Below are 16834 nucleotides of genomic sequence, written 5' to 3'. Positions count from 1 at the left end.
TATCGCAGCAGAACCGCACACAACCGCCGCACAATACAAATGCACTATATACTGTCTAACATAGAAAGTATATTATAACATTGTACAAGGAAAGCAATCCATTAGAATATACATGAAGATAAAACGTAACCTTTAATAATGTTACTATGAGGGTCCATTCACACGTCCGTAAGTGTTTTGCGGATCCGCAAAACACGGACACCGGCAATGTGCATTATGCAATTTGTGGACCGCACATCGCCGGTGTTCTGCCGAAAGTCTATAGTTTGCCGAAAGTCTATAGCGGAAGTCACGTGGCGTGCTGCGCAAGCGCACAAGCGTACTTCAGCGAAGCATTCCTGCAGCACCGAGCGTGCGCACACTTAAGGGTAAAGATTTCTTAAAGTGACAGTCACCTCCAGTAAAATACAGCATCTACATTAATTTGTACCCTCGCGGGCTCGCTTCGCTCGCCACGCATCGGGCTCGGCCTCGCTGCGCTCGGCATTTAGTAAGACTAACTCTGTGCCGCCATTGATAGTAAAGAAGGAAATGGATAGTAAAGAAAGAGATGGATAGTCTCTTTCTTTACTATCCATTTCCTTCTTTACTATCAATGGCGGCATAGAGTTAGTTTTACTAAATGCCGAGCGCAGCGAGGCCGAGCCCGATGCGTGGCGAGCGAAGCGAGCCCGCGAGGGTACAAATTAATGTAGATGCTGTATTTTACTGGAGGTGACTGTCACTTTAAGACGATGATTCGGATGATTTGTGGAAGTGCGCTTGTGCGCTTGCGCAGCGCACCACGTCACTTCCGCTATAGACTTTCGGCAAGCTATAGAGATCTGGCAGAACACCGGCACTATAATGGAAAATGCCGAATCTTGTCTGCAATTGCGGACAAGAATAGGACATGTTCTATTTTTTTGCGGAAACGGAAGCACAGATGCGGAAGTGCGGATCCGCAAATGTGGACAGCATATTCCAGTCCCATTGAAAATGAATGGGTCTGTACCCGTTCCGCAAAATTGCGGAACAGATGCAGACCCATTTTGCGGACGTGTGAATGGAAAAGATATCCCTCAAAATGAAAATATATTAAATTATTAAAGTTAACCAAAAAGCATAGATGTGGTCGGCAATAACAAGTGCTCAGCGGCACCAAATCAGAAACCATATGTCCTACCACAATCCGGGGGGTTCCAGTGCACATCCATGAATCCCGGAGGGAAAGCAAAAACCATCCATCCCTGAGCTAGATGATGATGTGGTATTGAAGGACAGGGTGGGCAGAGAACTGTCCCTGATATTGCCCTACAGGGGGTGCTATTCTGGCCCTGATAACCTATCCACAGACCACCCACCCTGATAAGAGCGACCCCGTCCGGAACCTTACCCTATATAAAAATGGCCCTAGTAATCCCCTAGCCCCCGGACTTCCAGGTGATCACTATATAGATCTATGTGTTTTTGACTCATTATAAAAGTATATTATAAGTATATCACACCTCTCTGTGTATCACACCTATCGATATCACACCTATACCAGTCCTTAAAAGGACTTTTGTGGCCCTATTAGCTAGCGTTTGGTGTCCCTAACAGCCTGTCCCTGCTCCACACAGCAACCTCTCCCTACACTGGCAATGTAAAATGGCGGCCAGATCAGGTCTATTTATAAGGTAGGGGGTATGTCCATGTGCTGAAACGTCTCAATTGGCTGCCCTGTACCACCTGATGGATGTGTCATGGGTCAAAGTTCTTCACAATGTAAAAGAATATGGCGGGCGCGAATTTCTCCATATGTTCGCATGTTCGGCAAATCGCAAACACGCAAAGTTCGCCGCGAACCGCAAGGCCATCTCTAGTTGTCAGCACAGCTCCAACATGAAGAATTTTGAATGCAGCTCTGGATGTAAATGACTGAGATGAGGCTTAGTAATGATCTGGAAGGAGCACGAGAATCCAGAGGACAGTAGCATCCATTATATTTGTATATTGTTCTCATGGCTCTGATAGAGCGGAGACGCTCCTTGTGATTTCCGTGGCTTTTCCCGGTGACTTCCTGACACTGTCATCTTCTTAATATTTGACACAGCATTACCCTAAACCATTATGACAATGTTGCAAATGTATACATGCCCCATGATCTTTAAAATGGCATCAGATACATTTGTGGTTCCCCTTTTAAAGGGATATTCCAGGTTTTAGATAATCGATGACCTATCCACCGTAGTGGCTCTAGGAGATTGCAGTGCTGTCAGTGTTGTCACAGGGACAAAGATGGCCTGCATTTTAACCTCTGATAAGTCAGCACAAGAATAAGACTTGTTGGTTCTCCGTTAAAGATTACCTATCATTTGTGAAGACATCTGATATAATCTGTCAAAAGGTTTGATCATGGGGAGTGTCAAGGTCCCGAATAGGGATGAGCGGCAGGGGTCATATTCGAATTTGCGATATTTCACTAATATTTCGTAGAATATTTGCAAATTCAAATATTCGTTAGGAGTAGTGTTGATTGCAAATTTTCAGAATACGAATTTTTGTAATGAGAATTTTCGTGATGCAAATTTTCGTAATGAGAATGAGATCGTGAAAACTCAGATCCGATGGTATATTCTAACCCCCAAGCATTCCCATGGTGACGGGGACGCTTGTCGGGGAGGAGTATGCCAAAGTGGAACAACTGTAAAGATGTAAAAAAAGACGAATATTCTAGAAAACGAATATATTTGTTTTTTAGAATATTCGTAATATTCAAAAACAAGAATATATAGCAATATAAAGTCAAAGATATTGCAGCCTTCTCATTGGCCCACAAGCTAGAAGCAGGGAGGGATCATGTGTACTGATTAAAAAAAAATCTCTAATATTTGAAATATATATCACTATATTCTAAATATTCGCAAATTCTCGAAGTGCCGATATTCGCGATAAAAATTCGCAATTCGAATATTCGCGATCAACACTAGTCCCGAAACCCCCACTGATCTCTTTGTAATGAAGGGATTGTGCAGCAGAGTAACTTCCTATATTCCTTAGTAAGTCTTAGCAGCTTTCCCACCTCATAATGATAATGAGATGACTCTGCTCATTCTGTCCCAGTCTATACAGCAAAGCTGTCAAGTAAATTGCAGAAAACAGGAATTTTCAGTCTCTTGTGTCTCCTCGAGGACTGCAATATTTCAGGATTATTGTGCGCAGTACTGGAGACCATATCTCCAGAAGGATATTGATACTTTGGAGAGAGTTCAGAGAAGAGCTACTAAACTGGTCCATGGATTGCAGGATAAAACTTACCAGGAAAGATTAAAGGACCTTAACATGTATAGCTTGGAAGAAAGACGAGACAGAGGGGATATGATAGAAACTTTTAGATACATAAAGGGAATCAACAAGGTAAAAGAGGAAAGAATATTTAAAAGAAGAAAAACTGCTACAAGAGGACATAGTTTTAAATTAGAGGGGCAAAGGTTTAAAAGTAATATCAGGAAGTATTACTTTACTGAGAGAGTAGTGGATGCATGGAATAGCCTTCCTGCAGAAGTGGTAGCTGCAAATACAGTGAAGGAGTTTAAGCATGCATGGGATAGGCATAAGGCCATCCTTCATATAAGATAGGGCCAGGGGCTATCCATAGTATTCAGTATATTGGGCAGACTAGATGGGCCAAATGGTTCTTATCTGCCAACACATTCTATGTTTCTAAGTGGATTGGCAGAATAATCAATAGAAAAAAAAGGATTTTTTTAGGACTAGTATAACACTAGAACAGATGAGCGAATTTCAAAAAAATTCGATTTGCCAGGTTCGCCAAATTTTTGGGAAAAAATGTGGTTCTATCTGAATATATTCGCTGCAAATTTAGTTTAAAAACGTCTATTTCCTGGCTGCAGAGAGCCTGTATAGTGGTGTAGAACACTGTGCCTGTATAGTGGTGTAGAACACTGTGCCTGTATAGTGGTGTAGAACACTGTGCCTGTATAGTGGTGTAGAACACTGTGCCTGTATAGTGGTGTAGAACACTGTGCCTGTATAGTGGTGTAGAACACTGTGCCTGTATAGTGGTGTAGAACACTGTGCCTGTATAGTGGTGTAGAACACTGTGCCTGTATAGTGGTGTAGAACACTGTGCCTGTATAGTGGTGTAGAACACTGTGCCTGTATAGTGGTGTAGAACACTGTGCCTGTATAGTGGTGTAGAACACTGTGCCTTGCAGTAACACACATAGGGAGTCTGCTGTGGTGGTGAAATAATACTGTGAGTCAGTATGACACGCAGATGACAGGCGTCGCTCTTAGAATCACTGCACACTACACTTATTTGGGCAGTCACGGGGCCAAAACTGACCAAATAACCCAAGTATGAACTCAGCCTTACAGGTCGATGTTAGCGCCAAGAAGAAGCGCACTCCTTTTACACAGTCGTCAGCTGATTCCACATAGATGTCTACAGAACCTGTTCTATTAAACGCTTATACAAGTAGAGCCCCCCGACAGAATGGAGAGGGTGTCAGCAGTAAGTTCGTGTTTGTGACGTCACTGATTATTTTTCTTTTCCACTGATCCGTCAGAACAATAACCCACAAAAAACGGATCCTGTCTGTGGAGCATCCGCCTTCACTCGGTCAGCATTTGGCCAGTAATCCATCTGTATTGCTAATGCCCCAAAAAAGGGAGTGGATCCAAAACAGAGATGACACGTGAACAGAATATTTGCATGTCTTCTGTGTTTTGTACCCACTCCTGCTTTTGGCTACCAAATCACAAGCCAATTCTGATGGGACCATACAGGCCTTACAGCTGCTACACAGACAGGATCTGTTGTGCGTCTTATTTTTCCTTCCTTCTGACAAATCAGAAGAAGGGTCAAATAAATGATGATGTCAGCCAGGCCGAAAGGCAAAATAGTTGCCCAGTCATAATGTGTGAAGGGTGGGAACAGCATGAGAAGTCCACAGAGTGGCTCTATGACATATTGGTGAGGTGGAAGTAGCATGAGGAGGCCACAGAGTGGCACAATCACAGAGTCTGGAGGTGGCGGCAGCATCAGGAGGCCACGAGTGGCAAGGTGACATAGTGTGGAGGTAGAAGCAGCATGAGGAGGCCACAGAGTGGCAAGGTGACATAGTGTGGAGGTGGCAGCAGCTTGTAATAAACCCTGGTAATGGCTGCCTGTACCAAACAGCACTTGCACCCCAATAACAAGAACGGTTTGCTGGAATTACAGAGCTGTATAATGGCAATTTGGATCCCCAGTCAGTGCATTAAGGTGTAATAGGATTGTTCCTATTACCCAGGCTGGAACCTCCCCTACTGAACCCTGTTCAACATAAATGCTGTGAAATGATTCCTCCCTATACTTTCCCTGCACTTGTTAATCGTTTTTTTTAGCACAATGAAGTCTCTCCTAGCACTGTCCCTAGCGCCTGCTGACGTCTCTCCCTGCACTCAATACACTGATGAATGGCAGAATCCAAGATGGCTGAGGCTATTTATAGGGCTGTGACATCACAGGGCTGGCTGGCTGCTGATTGGCTGCATGCATGCATGGCATTATGGGTGATCCCGCCTCCCCAGAGTTCCTTTCTCCATGTCCTCACACGTGCAGCAGCCATTTTAGGAAAACATGCGATTCGTTACAACGAAATGCAAGGAAATTTGGCTTCGCTGCGAATCAAATTTTTCCTGAAATTCAGATCCAATTCCACTTCGTCAACTTTAATTCACTCATTTCCAAACACTAGCTTTAAAACCATCCAGCAGGCTGTTTCGGCAGAGAAACATAGAGTTCATAATGTCCGTCATAGCCGAATACTGCCTTTCCCCACCAGAACTTATTGACTATAATGGGACCCAGAGGGGATTGTATCGTGCCGGAAACAAGCCAGATCCCTGCTGGGTCCCATTATAGTCAATGGGGCTTGGCAGTGCACCAACTGTTTCCGGCTAGGCCAGACACGATGAACTCAGGCAGGCTGTGCCTCTGCCGGATGGTCAGAACGCTAGTGTGAAACTAGCTTAATTGTCTATCTAAAGATAAAAAATTTAATTTAATTTTCTGATGACACATTGCTTTTAAATGACACAATCAGCTCTGCTACATCAATAGCTTTCAGCGCTGTGCCACTACTCTCCACTTCCTAGAGATAAAAAGGATCAGCATGGAGATGCAGTAACGAGCTTGCATTGTATGGGATGAACAATGACTTTGTTGTGAAGACGTTTAGTGGAGATGGAGCTCCGGAGCTGCTCTTCATTTCTTCTGCAGTTGTCTGCACTGAATAAAAACATCTCAACTTTACAAAAAAAATGAGGCCATCGCTGACGAACATCCTGCTTTGTCTTCTTCCTCTGAAACCTGTTAGCATCCACCAGGTACAATAAAATATTTCAGCAGATAAAACATACACAACACAAGGCAATATATTAAACATTTCATTCCAGAACCCTTGACGTTTCTCCTCCGCTCGTCTGGGAAGGTTCTCTACTAGAGTTTGGACCATGGTTCTGATCATTCATGAGGCCGTGTTCAATTCATCGGGCAGGTGCAGGAGCCAATTTGAAGTCCTAACTCTGAGCAGTCAAGTGTTTTAATATTTTATGTTTACTGTATGTATATAGTCCCATTATTCTGACCACTACCTAATATCCAGAGTATTTGCCGTGTGCCGCACGGACAGCAGATAGACGGGGCTGGGAATGACTCCATGAGGTCCAGGTAGGTTGTAACAGGTATGTGGAGCCATGCTGACTGCAGTGCACCCCTCAGCTGCTGGAGGAGAGAACACAATGTTCAAGGTGGTCCCACAGATTCTCAATTGGGTTCCAGTCTGGAGAATTTGGGGCCAGTGTAGTACTTGGAAGTCTTGGTCATGATCTTCCATCCAATGTCGGACATCTCTTCTAGCCGTCGCAATGTCTTGCTGGAAGATCCCATCTGCCCCGGGGAAGACAATCAGCATGTATGGGTGGACGTGATCTGCAAGGATGGATTCCTACAGAAATCGGTTGTGAGTGCCTTCCACATGGATGAGCGGCCGAGAGAGTGCCAGGAAAACCTTCCCCGGACCATAACGCTGCCACCATCAGCTTGTGTTCTTCCAGCAATGGCTGCAGGGCGTTCCCTCTCTGATGTTTCTCTCCTGACACCACAACGTCCATCTGTTCCATGAAGGAGAAAACGTGACCCACCGGAGTAGACAACACTTTACCAATCGGCCGAAGTCCAATTCTGATACTGCCGAGAAAACTGAAGCCTTTTCTGCTGATGGAACTTCATTATCGGAGGAGCAGAGACCGTCCGTCTGCTCCGGAGCCCCATATGCAGTAGGTTCTCTGAACTGTTGTGTTAGACACATGTCTGGTCACCCCTGGATCATTTTGGCGGTGATCTGCTCCTCTGTAGGGTGTCAGTCCGCCCTCGCGCACCTTCATAGCTGACGCTCACCTCTCACATCAGTGGCACGTGGTGCTCCGCAGTTTCCACATCTCTAATTCACTGCTGTCATGTGTCCGCTCACCGTACACTATCACCACAGCAGCAGAGAACAGTTCACACTGCGCAGTGTCAGAAATACCGCCACCCGAGGCCCGAAAGCCAATAATCGGCCCTTCATCAACTCTGATAAATCACCCCTTTTACCGATGACACCAACGAGGGATATGTGTGTAGACCGCCTATCACACACCTTTATATACCCATCGAGCCAGCTCAGCACACTTTATATACCCACCGAGCTAGCTCAGCACACCTTATATACCCACCGAGCCAGCTCAGCACACCTTATATATCCACCGAGCCAGCTCAGCACACCTTATATACCCACCGAGCCAGCTCAGCACACCTTATATACCCACCGAGCCAGCTCAGCACACCTTATATACCCACTGAGCCAGTTCAGCACACCTTATATACCCACCGAGCCAGCCCAGCACACCTAATATACCCACCAAGCCAGCTCAGCACACCTTATATACCAACTGAGCCAGCTCAGCACACAGGACTTCCTTCATGAGCTACACACTGCCGAAAGTAGGAAGTGGTCAGAATAATAGGACTCGACTGTGTATATATATATAGGGATTATTTGGCACTGTATGGCGGTGTTATATGGGCACTGTAGAACAGCTTAAGCATATGTAATTAATTACCTGGTCATTCTAAACTTTACATAATAGAACATTTTGAAAGTGCAATGTCCAGGTCAGCAGGAGTTCTGTATGCCGCCATGTACGCACACACGTATAATTTTCGGTTCCATAGAGACCTGTTTTGATGCATTTGTAAAATCCACACCTCTTCATTTGCTAAGAAAGCTTAATCTGCAGAAGGAATTTAATTAAGACTCATCGTTGTGTGCAGATCTTCCCGGTAAGCCGCATCCTGCATTATTTCTGCTCTAATGTGCTCCAGATGTAATGACGTGCCGCCGGTAATGAAATCTTTCCCGGAAGGCACAAAACACTATGTCCTGCATTAGGACAGCTTACACATAGACCGTCTGAAACTGCGCCAGACTTATCTCAGTGCCTGGATGATAAATCTGGTGCACCTACAGTATAGACTGTCTGGTCTAAGGCGGGGATCTATCACGCTCCGCACTCCAGCATTCTGGTATTAGTAAATATCCCCCATTAACTGGAAAGCTTGTGGTCATCTGTATTAATAGTAAAGTCCATCATTTGTGTGTGTGGGGGTGGGGGGGGGTGCGAGCTCAAGATGTAAGATCTGCCTGATGTGTTCTCATCTGGTGAGGTGGATCTGCTAAGCTGCCTATCTGGTAGAGTAGAGCACAACTAGGCAGCGCTGGTGTAGCAGGGTTGGAGAGCCACTGTAGCAGAGATGGAGAGCCAGTGTAGCAGAGTGATGTAACAGAGCAAAGGAAATCAATGTAGCAGAGTTGATGTAGCAGAGTTACTGGAGATTCATGTAACCGAGTTCTGAAAACTTGTATAGTAGAGCAAAGTAGCAGAGTTGCTGGAGAACAATGCAGCAGGGTTGATGTGGTAGAGTTCATGTAGCAGAGTCATGGAGACCAGTATTGCAGAGTGATGTAACAGAGCAATGGAGATCAATGTAGCAGAGATGATGTTGCAGAGTTACTGGAGTTCAATTAGTAGAGTTCTGAAAACTGGTATAGCAGAGCAAAGTAGCAGAGTTGCTGGAGATTAACGTAGCAGGGTTGATGCGGGAGAGTTCATGTAACAGGGTCATGGAGACCAATATAGCAGAGTGACATGGCAGAGCTGCTAAAGATTAGTGTAGAGTTGATCTAGTAGACTTTAAGGAGTGTAGTTCTGGAGATGGGTATAGCAGTGTTACTGGTGACTGAAGAACCAAGTAGCAGAGTTGGGAAGTTGGAGTATTGGGACACTGGTATGCAACCTGAATTATCCTGACATCTGACCTGGGTTTAAATAACCCAGTGGGATCACAGCATCATTGGGTGGTGCACAAGCTAATTTTGGAAATACTGAGCTGGGGAAAGGATCAGCCAGAGGCATAACGTGAGGCTCCTGGAGCCCAATGTACTTACCGTACCTGTGCCATTTACAATGCTGGTGTTTTCTTATTTGGCAGACAAGCCTTTGGGGCCCCTTAGGTACCAATAGCCAAGTATGACTACTACCCTTGCATACTTTAATGGGAAATTGGTATAACTGTGCCCCTGGGGTCTAACAATGGCAGACACACAGATTAAACAATCATTTTATGACCTTTAACCATAATTGTAATTTCTATAATATTATACAATAATTACTATAGTTCTGACCAATGGATAGAAGGGTGTCCTGACAATACGCTGATCCCAGGTTGCAGGTGCATCGGGGCCTTGAGGAGCCAGTTCAGAGGATAGGAGTGGTAGTGGCCCTGATGAGATGTTGTATCGCGGTGTACTCCCTCAGGCCATTTTTCCCTGGGTATCAGTGCAGTGAAAGTGTAGATTGAAGAATCCAACTGGAAATAAACGTATAAAAGTCTCTCTTTACTTAGTGGAAAATACAACTTGTGGCACATCCAAAAGTAATAGATGGGGTATGGGGGGCTGGCAATGTTACAGAAGATTACACTCAGAAGCTTGCTCGCTAAAGCTGTCACTCTCCCGATTCCCTTCTCTATGGCACCTGTGGCAGTAGGTGTGCACTATATGATGCAGGCTCCAGCTACAGTATGCCTGTCCTGAACTGCAGTGGTGGTGTCTTAACATGTTTCCACTCACCTTGCAGTGGAGTCTGTCTAGCTGGACACAAATATGCCATAGCTTACAGATCTTCTGTAGTCTGGGACACTACAGTATTTCTGGACTTGTGGTCCTCCCAGATGAGCTGACTCTGTGGTCCTCATGGACCAGAAAAGTGAGAGGGATCTCATGCTCCCTCACTCCTTTCTAACCCTTCAAACTAGCTCTGCCCCTCCCTTGGCAGGAAGCTGGACTACCCTCCTACCACCAAGAGGGGAGGAAGGAGATGGTAAGTCCCATTCCTGTTGCGAAACACTGCCAACTGTACCCCATCTGCTGATGTACATGGTGTATAGCATGACATTGCATTACGAATCATTTACAATGGTAGTACCCTCAGGTCTGAGGTACTACATAGGCAACCCCAGGGATCAGCTGTGGTCTGTGGTGAAACCTTAGTAAGGTGTTCAATTTCCCTACAACGCCACCATAGGGAAAGTGAAGCGTTACACAGTGTCCAATCACATCCATGGGTGGTCTGTGGAAGGCAGGACACAACAGGTCCTCCAGAAAGAGAGAGATGCTCTTTCTAACTTCTCTCCACTTTAGCTAAGAAAGAAGGATCCCAGACAAAACCCCCCTCCCCAAAAATATTGATTGGAAATTCTCTATAATGTGCATCAAAATGGGTGTTGTAAATTGGACGAGCACAAGGAACACATCATCTTCTTCTTCACAAACCTGAAAGTCTTCTACATTTATAGCATCTTTTTCATCTGTTTCTAGGATTAGGAAACTTTCAGATGTTTCTGTTTTTCCATTTATTTTCTTTCATTGCCAATTGAAGGTTTGAACAAACACATAGAGAAGCAGCGAGATACATCAATATCAACTCCAAGGAACGGCTTCAATCAGGGGCTCAGCAGTAAATCTGCTTTGATTTCAATTTTACAATCAGCAACAATGTGACAATATTTAAGATGGCCGTGACATTTGTCAATATCCTTTTAAATCATCGTAAAGCTCCTTTATAAATCTCTGCACATTACCTCGCCGGTCTCCATAGTGATGTTCTGCCTGCTGGGATGACAGATGCCGAGCCAATGTATAGTTTCCTTAAGGATCGATGTACAGATGCTAATTTTTTTTTTACGGAGACGTATCGGAATGGCAGAGCACAGCGGAAGCATTTAACGCCTGCCTGCAGCGTCCCTATACACTGCCCATCCCCCCAGTACTGACAGGCTGCATTATCAGAACTATCACTGATGGATCTAAATTAATGTATGGTTGTATGTAACCACATTATATATTCCACATAACAGTACAGGATTCCCGTGTCTTATTCTGTTTCATTAAGGCTTTAATTAAAGGGCAGCTCCATTTACTGTTCAGATGTATGTAAATAGTAAACAAATGCCAGTCAAGCCTACTTACACTTGTAAATTATATATTACAAAAATACTACTAACTACTAAAACTAGAAACTAAAAACTAGAAACTAAACTATAAAACTGCCCCTATGTACAAAAATATAACTACTATAATACTGCTCCTATGTACAAAAATATAACTACTATAATACTGCTCCTATGTACAAGAATATAACTACTATAATACTGCTCCTATGTACAAGAATATAACTACTATAATACTGCCTCCTATGTACAAGAATATAACTACTATAATACTGCTCCTATGTACAAGAATATAACTACTATAATACTGCCTCCTATGTACAAGAATATAACTATTATAATACTGCTCCTATGTACAAAAATATAACTACTATAATACTGCTCCTATGTACAAGAATATAACTACTATAATACTGCCTCCTATGTACAAGAATATAACTACTATAATACTGCCTCCTATGTACAAGAATATAACTACTATAATACTGCTCATATGTACAGAATATAACTACTATAATACTGCTCCTATGTACAAGAATATAACTACTATAATACTGCCTCCTATGTACAAGAATATAACTACTATAATACTGCCTCCTATGTGCAAGAATATAACTACTACAATACTGCTCCTATGTACAAGACTATAACTACTATAATACTACTCCTATGTACAAGAATATAACTATTATAATACTGCTCCTATGTACAAGAATATAACTACTATAATACTGCTCCTATGTACAAGAATATAACTATTATAATACTGCCTCCTATGTACAAGAATATAACTACTATAATACTGCCTCCTATGTACAAGACTATAACTACTATAATACTACTCCTATGTACAAGAATATAACTATTATAATACTGCTCCTATGTACAAGAATATAACTACTATAATACTGCTCCTATGTACAAGAATATAACTACTATAATACTGCTCCTATGTACAAGAATATAACTACTATAATACTACTCCTATGTACAAGAATATAACTACTATAATACTGCCTCCTATGTACAAGAATATAACTACTATAATACTGCTCCTATGTACAAGAATATAACTACTATAATACTGCTCCTATGTACAAGAATATAACTACTATAATACTGCTCCTATGTACAAGAATATAACTACTATAATACTGCTCCTATGTACAAGAATATAACTGTCTCGGGGTTCCGAAGGTGCACTCGGTCCCCCATTGCCCGCAGAACTGTTGCTTAGCTTTTGGAATGAGGTTCTGTGTTTGACCTCATTCCCAGGGCGGCTTTACTAGCTGGGTGGCTCCTTGCTCCTAAGTCTGCCTTGAGCGCCGAGCTGATCACTCGGTGCTCGACTGGTTGGTCTGTCGGTCATGTGACGCTGGCCACGTCACATGACCCTCACTCCCCACTATAAATACAGGCAGCCTGCTGGCTACAGGTTGCCTGTTAATTTCTAGGTTCCTGGTATTTGTTGGACTGCTGAATACTTACCTGATCCTGTTCCTTGACCATCCTTTTGCCTGATCCTCCTGTACTGCGCATCCGTCCTGGTATTGTGACCTCGGCTCCCACCTGACTACTCTCTTAGGACTCCTCTTGTACTTCTCTGCTCTCCTGGTATTTATGACCCCGGCTTCTCCTGACAATTCTCTGCTTGCTCCATTTGTACTTTGCAGCTTTCCTGGTATTGACTCGGTCCGTTCACGTCCTGTTGTTTGTCTGTATGTCATCCCTGCACTTACTCCAAGTTAGGGATTGCCGTCCAGTTGTCCCCTGTCATTAGGACTCGCGAGGCAAGTAGGCAGGGCCAGGGGTAAGGGTGGAGAGCAGTGGTCACTTCCCTCCCCCCTGTGTGTGTGTACGCGACTGTTACAATAACTACTATAATACTACTTTTATGTACAAGAATATAACTACTATAATACTGCTACTATGTACAGGAATATAACTACTATAATACTGCTCCTATGTACAAGAATATAACTACTATAATACTGCTCCTATGTACAAGAATATAACTACTATAATACTACCTCCTATGTACAAGAATATAACTACTATAATACTGCTCCTATGTACAAGAATATAACTACTATAATACTGCTCCTATGTACAAGAATATAACTACTATAATACTGCACCTATGTACAAGAATATAACTACTATAATACTGCTCCTATGTACAAGAATATAACTACTATAATACTGCTCCTATGTACAGGAATATAACTACTATAATACTGCTCCTATGTACAAGAATATAACTACTATAATACTGCTCCTATGTACAAGAATATAACTACTATAATACTGCTCCTATGTACAAGAATATAACTACTATAATACTGCTCCTATGTACAAGAATATAACTACTATAATACTGCTCCTATGTACAAGAATATAACTACTATAATACTGCTCCTATGTACAAGAATATAACTACTATAATACTGCTCCTATGTACAAGAATATAACTACTATAATACTGCTCCTATGTACAAGAATATAACTACTATAATACTGCCTCCTATGTACAAGAATATAACTACTATAATACTGCTCCTATGTACAAGAATATAACTACTATAATACTACTTTTATGTACAAGAATATAACTACTATAATACTGCTCCTATGTACAAGAATATAACTACTATAATACTGCTCCTATGTACAAGAATATAACTACTATAATACTGCCTCCTATGTACAGGAATATAACTACTATAATACTGCCTCCTATGTACAAGAATATAACTACTATAATACTGCCTCCTATGTACAAGAATATAACTACTATAATACTGCCTCCTATGTACAATAATATAACTACTATAATACTGCTCCTATGTACAAGAATATAACTACTATAATACTGCTCCTATGTACAAGAATATAACTACTATAATACTGCTCCTATGTACAAGAATATAACTACTATAATACTGCTCCTATGTACAAGAATATAACTACTATAATACTGCCTCCTATGTACAAGAATATAACTACTATAATACTGCCTCCTATGTACAAGAACATAACTACTATAATAATGCTCCTATGTACAAGAATATAACTACTATAATACTGCTCCTATGTACAAGAATATAACTACTATAATCTTGACAACATAATAGAACATACATTTTAGGAGGTTTTCTATGTAAATGGCTTTGTATTTTTCCCAGTTAATGTCATTTCTTTATTTTCAGTCCCTGTATATCACAGCGCCCCCTCCTGTACGACCTTCACTGTGTTTAAACAGTTTTTGTTGTAATCATTTATGTTTTTTTCTTGCAGGTTCTTGACAATCTTGACAAACACTTGCACTCCTCAGAATATTTCCGCTTCTTCTGGTTTCCGCACACGGATAGTGCCAGCGTCTTTTATCAGGACCCTACAGATCAGGTATTAGCGGTCCCGCTATCTGGTGTTGTCCCTATATTCAGTCCCTGCTGTCACTGTTCTGCAGATTGCATAGTCATTGGCATCTGCGGGCTGACGGAGGCTTATAATGGGATGTTGCCTTCTAAGCGTCCTGGAAGTCAGAGCTCCAGACTCTGCAGGGTTAATCACTTTCTAAGTACTTGGTCTTCTCATCTTGCCATGTCACAGTATTTAATGTCGTGTACTCTAGTCACATTGAGAGCTGCATCAAAATTTTGTTGGTTTCCCTTAGGTCCCCTTGGCACATAATTTTACTCTGGCATCTTTTTTTTCTTCGCTAAAAAATAAGTTATTATGAAAGCCACTTTTTTTTATTTTCCATACTGCATGCATTTTTATATATTTTTAGCAGTGTTTGTACAGGTTTCAATGGTGTTTTGTTTGTTTTCTTGTTTTTCTGCTTTTTCAAATGATGCAGGTGCAAAACCTTCACTAAAAATGCTGTACTGTTATAAAATGTCTGGTACTACTGTCACCTCCAAAGTTGCATATTCAATCCTGTGTGCTTCCTGTGAAATTTCATGATTTTCCTATTTTATGACGTAAAGTCATGATTTTTTTAAAGACACGGAGGCGAGTATTGCTTTAACTTCCTTTACTGTTACCATAGCAGCAAAGAATGAATATGTCAATCAAAAGAAAAACCATAGTAACCAACTCCTCCCCACTATCCCAGCATATAATGACTCCACACTCTGGGATCATCCTCTTTCTTTGAGCAGCTATTCCAACTGCAGAACTCTTCCGGAAAGTGAGCATCCCGGACCGCAACCGACAACTTGAACCTTCAAACCAAACTCTTCAACAGAAGGAGCAACGGTCTTCGACGGTGTAACGGAATCAACCCCGTACTCTGAACCGGAACTGTAGAGAAAACTACGTCTCAGCCTGTAGGGTGAAAAAATCGAGATAGACTCACAAGGCAATGGAATGAAAAAATTCAAACCTAAATCTCAAATCAGAAATAAATAATACAGAAAATATGTCAGAACAAGCAATGGAAAAAATAAATCCACATTCAAGACAACCCAGGAAGGGGTGGGAAGGGTGGGCAATACTCGCCTCCGTGTCTTTAATAAAATCATGACTTTACGTCATAAAATAGGAAAATCATGAAATTTTATCACAAGACACGGAGGCTTCGTATTGCTAGTTTAAAGCTGAGAAATGACAGAATCAAAAGCATGTGAAGCGGGACGAAAATAAAATTCACGAAAAGTGGAAACCCTAGACCAGTCCGCCAAGCGCATAACGTCCTCCAGACGGGCCCCTGAGGTCGACATGGAGGTAGCAGAGGCACTGCGGACAGAATGAGCCGTGAAGATATTGGTGTCAATACCTGCCTGACTCATGATTTCCTTAACCCAGCGCGACAGGGTCACACTGGAGACTGGAGCATAGGGTCTCCTAAAAGAGATAAATAGATTAGGAAAAGTAGGAGTACGTAGAGAAGCAGTACGAGATTCATACTCCTGTAAGCATGCAACCGGACAAAGTTGCGGGGACTGCCGGAAAGCAGGATAAGAGACTGAACGAATGCCCGTCTTGGTACGTCTGGAAATGTTAAAGAGAACCCCATCTGGGGTAAAAGACCGCGCATCGTAGTCCAGGGCCCGGACATCGGAAACCCTCTTACAAGAGATGAGACATAACAATGTCACTAACTTCGCTGAAAGCTGGCGAAGGGACAACTGGTCATTAGGAGACCATGAGGATAAAAAGTTTAAAACTAACCCCACATCCAAAGTTGTAGAGAACCGAGGTCTGGGAGGTCGAGCCAGACGAGAGCCTTTTAACAAGCGACACACT

The 16834-nt window shown here is 42.5% G+C and overlaps 1 protein-coding gene across 1 annotated transcript in view; it reads left to right on the top strand.

The window, feature by feature from the left end:
• The window catches only part of LOC120997150 (L-gulonolactone oxidase-like), a 137759-nt gene that overhangs the window by 50585 nt on the left and 70340 nt on the right, over nt 1–16834 (top strand). The window contains exon 7 of the mRNA XM_040427110.1: nt 14879–14986. Within this exon, the coding sequence (XP_040283044.1) occupies nt 14879–14986 (108 nt within the window). The remainder of the gene's footprint in view (nt 1–14878; nt 14987–16834) is intronic.

This window comes from Bufo bufo, chromosome 4, assembly GCF_905171765.1.
Source record: "Bufo bufo chromosome 4, aBufBuf1.1, whole genome shotgun sequence".
In the NCBI taxonomy this organism is placed as follows: Eukaryota; Metazoa; Chordata; class Amphibia; order Anura; family Bufonidae; genus Bufo; species Bufo bufo.
The sequence above is the reverse complement of the archived record's forward strand: the minus strand, read 5'-3'. Positions and strand labels throughout refer to the sequence as shown.